At 40.6% G+C, this 6,918-nt stretch overlaps 1 protein-coding gene and 1 pseudogene across 2 annotated transcripts; both read left to right on the top strand.

The window, feature by feature from the left end:
* Positions 1–509: 509 nt before the first annotated feature.
* On the top strand, positions 510–2,174 carry LOC110745411 (polygalacturonase inhibitor-like; annotated as a pseudogene). The gene is made up of 2 exons (XR_015837062.1): positions 510–1,302; positions 1,383–2,174. The product of XR_015837062.1 is annotated as a polygalacturonase inhibitor-like (transcript).
* Positions 2,175–4,830: 2,656 nt separating this feature from the next.
* LOC110745412 (polygalacturonase inhibitor-like) lies at positions 4,831–6,567 on the top strand. Its single transcript, XM_021945495.2, has one exon. It carries the CDS (start codon positions 4,920–4,922, stop codon positions 5,910–5,912), a length of 993 nt encoding a protein of 330 aa, XP_021801187.1. The 5' UTR covers positions 4,831–4,919; the 3' UTR covers positions 5,913–6,567.
* The last annotated feature ends 351 nt before the right edge of the window (positions 6,568–6,918 follow it).

The raw sequence follows: 6,918 nt of genomic DNA, 5'->3' as shown, positions 1-6,918 counted from the left end.
CCTTAAAGAGAAGAAAAGATAAAGAAAATTCAAGCGGAAGCATTTTTGGTGAGCTCAAAAGAAATGCTTTTGCTTAAAAGAAGCGCAAAAGCATTGCAGAAAGAAAGCTTTAAGTCATAAATCGCCCGCCACCAATTCATCAGTATTTTTTAAAGACATAGGATCAAAAGGATATATATACCAAGGTTTCATATACCATACAATCAATTAAATTATCTGAGATTTAAAGAGATACAATCAATTGAATTAGCCAGATCTCAGCACACAATATATAAACATTAAAGTGAGAGCCCTCATTTTTCACTTGTTGAAGTTCTCAGCACAACATAAGTTGCAGCCAGCAAACCTAAAGTTTTATAGATTTGGCACACAGTCTTGAATGGATATATATATATATTAGGCCCTCAGTTTTGGCACTCCACCTTTGGCTACCCAAATCATGTTCCAATGGATTCCACATTTTTAATTTCCTAATCGTAGTCATATATAAGTGAATTGGTAACATATTACACTCAATCTAACCTTCAGCAAATGAGAGAGAAACCATGTTCCGTTGGATTCCACATGTTTGAATGTACTACATGGGGCAAGGCATGGTACTTCTGTGATATCCATTAATGCCTCCTATAAGGCCTTCACCTAGTGTCCAAACTCCAAAACCTTTCGTCATTATAACTTATGAGCACAATGCAATACCCATAAATATCCAACACTTCTTTGAATCACAATCACATTTCTCATCCAAAACCCAAAAAATGGATCTCAACCTCTCAACCCTCCTCTGCTTAACCCTACTTTTCTCCACCATCCTAAACCCAGCTCTCTCCGAGCTCTGCAACCCGAAAGACAAGAAAGTCCTCCTACAATTCAAGAAAGCCTTCAACGACCCCTACATCTTGGCCTCATGGAACCCACAGACAGACTGCTGTGACTGGTACTCTGTCACCTGTGACTCCATCCACAAACCGCATCACTGCTCTCACCCTCTTCTCCGGCGGACTCTCTGGTCAAATCTCTCCCCAAGTTGGCGACTTGCCATATCTTGAATTGAAACCCTAATGTTCCACAAGCAACCCAATCTCACTGGCCCAATTCAACCCTCCATTGCCAAGCTTAAGAGCCTCAAGGAGCTGCGCCTCAGCTGGACTAACATCTCAGGCTCTGTCCCTGACTTTCTCAGCCAACTCAAGAACCTCACCTTTCTTGAACTCTCATACAATAACCTCACAGGCTCCATCCCCAGGTCACTTTCTCAGCTTTCAAACCTCGGCGCTCTTCATCTAGACCGTAACAAGTTCACAGGTCTCTTCCAAATTTTCGTATAATTATCTTGATGTCGATTTTCTGTTAACATCCATATTTAAAGCCTTGCTTGCTTACAGGTCCTATTCCGAAGTCATTCGGAGAATTCCATGGCAGTGTTCCAGCTCTCTATCTCTCCCACAACCAGCTCTCAGGCAAGATACCAACCTCATTAGCCAAACTGGACTTCAGCACCATAGACTTCTCCCGGAACAAGCTCGAAGGTGATGCATCCATGCTCTTCGGATTGAACAAGACAACCCAGATTGTGGGTCTGTCGAGGAACTTGCTGGAATTTGATCTGTCAAAGGTGAAGTTTTCGAAGAGCTTGTCTTCCTTGGATCTCAACCATAACAAGATCACAGGCAGTATTCCAGTATGGCTGACCCAAGGGGATTTGCAGTACCTGAACGTGAGCTACAACAGGTTGTGTGGTCAGATTCCCGTGGGTGGGAAGTTGCAGAGCTTCGACTCCTCGACGTATTTCCATAACCGATGCTTGTGCGGTACTCCACTCCCAAGCTGCAAGTAATTCCCCCCGGCTATGGAAGATTAAATTTGGCCAGCAATTTCATTACCACTTTGCAGTTATATACTTCTGTTTGATAAAATAAGGGCTTCATGCAATAATCTACTAGTGCGAAACAGGCTACAGCTTCTTCTAATAACCAAGTAGTAAGGAATTAATAAGTTTTGTTTTGTGTGCCAACAAATCACTTGCTCAAAATGAAAATAGAGTAATGCTTGGGTGAGAGGGCAGCCCTATACTAGAATTTCAATGGCACTATAATCTGGCTTGGCTTGGACAGTGAGTTAAAGCACATTACATTGAATTTGCCAATAGCTTTGGTATCTAAGGTTTAGACGCCAAAACTACATAATAAAGCAAAAATAGATCACCAATAATTTCAACTCATAGAAACAAAAAGAAATAAAATTCTCCCAACAATCATATAGGAACCAAGTAAAATTTTGAAAAAATCTTTGAAATGCAGTCATACATAGAACATATAGCTTTAACCAATGCGAAAGAATCCAAACCTGAAAGTCTTCTTCTCTAACCATGGGCGCTGCTCCCTTAATTTCAAGTTTTTTTTAAGTCCTTGGCCTCCACAAAAAGAAAAAGCCTCTTTTGTTGTTAATTTGTTATTTTCAATTTCCTTATTTTTTTTGGTCTACGTAGACGCACATAGGCTTAAACTTTCATCCATGCAATGCGATTGAATATAAAATTTCTTCTATAAAATAGAGACTAAATGTCACTTGACTAAATAGTCAATGATTTATCTCCTCTTCTTTAGGTATCGTTTTTTTCCCTAACTTGTTCTTTCGGTTGAGAGGTGGACCGAAGCCGAAACAAGCAGAGAAACAAACTAACACAGCACAACCCAAGCCTAGGCCAGCTATGCCATCATCAGCTAGAAAAAAAAAAAAAAAAAGAACCAGACAAAAATCTTACCGTTTCACCCTTATAATCATCAGAGGGTGATTAATTAAGTCATCCTTTGTAGTCTTCTAGATTTCAATGTGGAGAGAGTAGATTGTAATGGAAAATTGCTATCCAAAGACAATTAGTTTGAGCTGAGGGAGTGAACAGAAGGGTGTTGTTGGATGATTAGTAATTTGTTTTTTATTTTTTGTTTTTTTTTGTTGGATGGAGTAAACAAATTAGCTAGTAATTTGGTTTAGGTGTTCAGAAAATGTTCCCAAATATCAAGTAGTGTTCAAAGAAACAAGGGTATCCAAACACAAAATTGGGTGTGAAAAAGACGCAAGCCCAACTGAAAGCTGCGTCCAAGTTGGCCGAATGTTCAGGTGGTCCATTTTTCTCCAATATATGACGAGCTTTATAATGAGGGAATACGTTGATGGGTGTGTTGAGGGGTTGGATTTGGCCATCTAATAATAGTTCTGTAATTAATCTTATAGCTATTAAGGACTCTCTCATTATATAACCAACTAGACAAACTCTAGCCCCTTCTCTCCCAAAAAAACACTCCTAGAGCCGTTTTCACTTTGAGGGGGGAGGAAACCACTGTTTTCCCTTCCCTCTCCCCTCTTCTCTTCCGCCCTTTTCCTCTTCTCCCATTTTTCAGAGACAATGATTTACCTATTTGTCTTCGTTTTGTTATGATTTTCCTCCAACCATCACAAGCGGCTACATCTCGGCATCAGATCTCCACCACCATTCTTTTTGCGGTTTCTTTATGTTCGGAATAAGTCGCATAGACTCTTTGGGTTCTCTGTATAGTTTTCACCTCTCTTTTTGTGAGAGTTTTTCACATCTCTTCCGTGAGAGCTTTTGGATTGGTTTATCTCTTTTTTATTATTCTGAGTTTGCAATCTTAGTTGGGATGCCTATGCTAGAGTTTCTTCGATCCTACGTGATCGTTAGTGGAGGTGGACTAGATTGTCTTAATTTTACTGTTAGATTGCTCTGTTATTATAATGGCCTTTTGTGGCTAGTTTGTATTAGCCTTTTATGACTAGTGGCTTTTTTGGCTGAATTATAAATTTAATCCTAAAATTTCTATTAAAAAAGGACTCTCTCATTATAACCCTCATTACAGTCTCTCGCTCACTTGAGAACTCAAAGTTAAGCCCATTGCTCTTGCAACTATTAACTTGTTCTGTCATATAAAATGACCCTATTGTTATGGTGGTGTTGTACAGATTGAATAGAATTCAACATGGTTAGATGAATTATTTTTTATAATGTGAGTTTGTGAGAACAATAAATCATTTAGGCTGAAAACAAAAGCTAAGGCTCTGCCGACACAGAATGCTTTCATATCATAGTCAAGTCATACTACAAACTAAACAAGCAAAAATCATTGACTTTCCACCAAGTTAGGGTTGAATTAATTCGGCATTTTTGTAAGGATATAGGATCAAAAGGATACCAAGGTTTCATATACCATACACCAGTTGAGGAAGACAACTTGGTGAAGCTCAATGTGGTGGAGGTTTATATGAGATTTTTAGAGAGATACAAGCAATTGAGTTAGCTAACTTTAGCATTTAAAGTCATCTCCATTTGCCAGATCTCAGCACACAAAAGATAAAGATTGAACAGAAGCCATCATCTTTGACTTGTTCCAAGTTCTCATAACAACAAAGTTATGCAGCACTCCACAAATATCAGTCTTGGTTAGAATTAGGCCCTCTGCTTTTGGCACTCCACCTTTGGCCAATCAAATCATGTTTCCCACATCGATTCCACATTTTTTTACCCTTCTTCCTCTCCTCTTGTCTCAATTTTACTTTCCCAGATTATGTTACTTGAGCGTTATAGTATATGAGAGGATTGATAACATCACGTGATGATATTACGCTTACACAGCCTTTAGCAAATATACGAGAGACTGGCTATGAAATTAACAAACACATAACATGTTTGAATGGTCTATGGAGCAAAGCAAAGCATGTTACTTGTGTGATATCCATTAATGCCTTCTATAAGACCTTCACCAACTGTCCAAACTCCAAAATCTTTCGTCAGTGTATGCACATCATCCAAAATCATAAATACTTTGACTTATATGCATATGCAATACCTATAAATATCCAACACTTCATTGAATCACAATCACATTTCTCAATCCAAAACCCAAAAAATGGACCTCAAGCTCTCCACCCTCCTCTGCTTGACCCTACTCTTCTCCACCATCCTAAGCCCAGCTCTCTCCGAGCTCTGCAACCCGAAAGACAAGAAAGTCCTCCTACAAATCAAGAAAGCCTTTAACGACCCCTACGCCTTGTCCTCATGGAACCCAAAGACAGACTGCTGTGACTGGTACTCTGTCACCTGTGACTCCACCACAAACCGCGTCAACTCCCTCACCCTCTTCTCCGGCGGACTCTCCGGTCAAATCCCTCCCCAAGTCGGCGACTTGCCATATCTTGAACTCCTTCAGTTCCACAAGCAACCCAATCTCACTGGCCCAATCCAACCCTCCATTGCCAAGCTCAAGAGCCTCAAGGAGCTGCGCCTCAGCTGGACTAACATCTCAGGCTCTGTCCCTGACTTTCTCAGCCAACTAAAGAACCTCACCTTTCTTGAACTCTCATTCAATAACCTCTCAGGCTCCATCCCCAGCTCGCTTTCCCAGCTTCCAAACCTCGACGCTCTTCATCTAGACCGTAACAAGCTCACAGGTCATATTCCGAAGTCATTCGGAGAATTCCACGGCAGTGTTCCAGAGCTCTATCTCTCCCACAACCAGCTCTCAGGCAACATACCAACCTCATTAGCCAAACTGGACTTCAACCGCATAGACTTCTCCCGGAACAAGCTCGAAGGCGATGCATCCATGATCTTCGGATTGAACAAGACAGCCCAGATTGTTGATCTGTCGAGGAACTTGCTGGAATTTAATCTATCAAAGGTGGAGTTTTCAAAGAGCTTGACTTCGTTGGATCTCAACCATAACAAGATCACAGGCAGTATTCCGGTGGGGCTGACCCAATTGGATTTGCAGTTCCTGAACGTGAGCTACAACAGGTTGTGTGGTCAGATTCCAGTGGGTGGGAAGTTGCAGAGCTTCGATTCCTCAGCATATATCCATAACCGGTGCTTGTGCGGTGCTCCACTCCCAAGCTGCACGTAATTCCGGCGGCGATGGAAGGTTTGGCCAGCAATCACTTTGCAGTTATATAGGTGTTTGATAAAATAAGGGCTTCATGCAATAAGCTACCAGTGCTACACAGGCTACAGCTTTGTGTAACCAAGCAGTAAGGAATTAATAAGATTAGTTTTGTGCATTATGCCAACAAATCACTTGCTCAATTAGGTAACATAGAAAACTTTGCCAGTGTAAGGCCAACAGTTGCATGCTTTAATACTCCCTCACAGAAAGCCACAACAGCAGAGTGTGGAGAGAGAAAAGGAAGGGTTGCAACAGGTGTAGGGTGCAGTGATCCAACCATTGCAGCATGCACTCCTCCTAGATTCCACAGAATGTTTTGGGCAAACCCAACTGAAAGCTATGTCCAAGTCGCCCCAAAGGTCAAGAAGTCCAATTTTCTCTGATATGACGATTTTCATAATGAGGGGATATGTTGAGGGTGTGTTGTAACCTCATTATAACCCTTTGTTAAAAGTTAAAACACACATCACAGTCTGCAGCACTTGGTGCCATCATGAAGGCATGATTAGGAATCTTTTGCAGAATAGCATTGTCTAAACTTAGTATGATATCATGTTCTATGTAATCAAGTGTTTCATTAGTTTAATGTTAGAATTTCTTGGGTGAGACCGCGACAGAGGACAGCCTTATACTAGAATTTCTCTGGCACTAGAATGTGGCTTGGACAGTGAGTTAAAGCACATTACATTGAATTTGCCAATTGGCTTGGGCAGCAGCAGCTCTCTGGCCTCAGACTGACCATGAAGAAATAAAAATGTAGCATCTAGGGTTTAGAGGTCAACAATACATAATAAAGCTAGCTAACATAGATCACCAATTTCAACTCATATATAAACAAAGACATAAAATTCTCCCAACAATCATAGATAGAAACCAATTCAAATTTTGAAATGCAGTGATGCATAGAATATAACTTTAACCAAGCAAAGCATAATACGATGACTTTGATCCAAACCCAAAATGCGAA

Source organism: Prunus avium, chromosome 7 (assembly GCF_965620075.1).
Source record: "Prunus avium chromosome 7, drPruAviu1.hap1.1, whole genome shotgun sequence".
NCBI lineage: Eukaryota > Viridiplantae > Streptophyta > Magnoliopsida > Rosales > Rosaceae > Prunus > Prunus avium.
The sequence above is the reverse complement of the archived record's forward strand: the minus strand, read 5'-3'. Positions and strand labels throughout refer to the sequence as shown.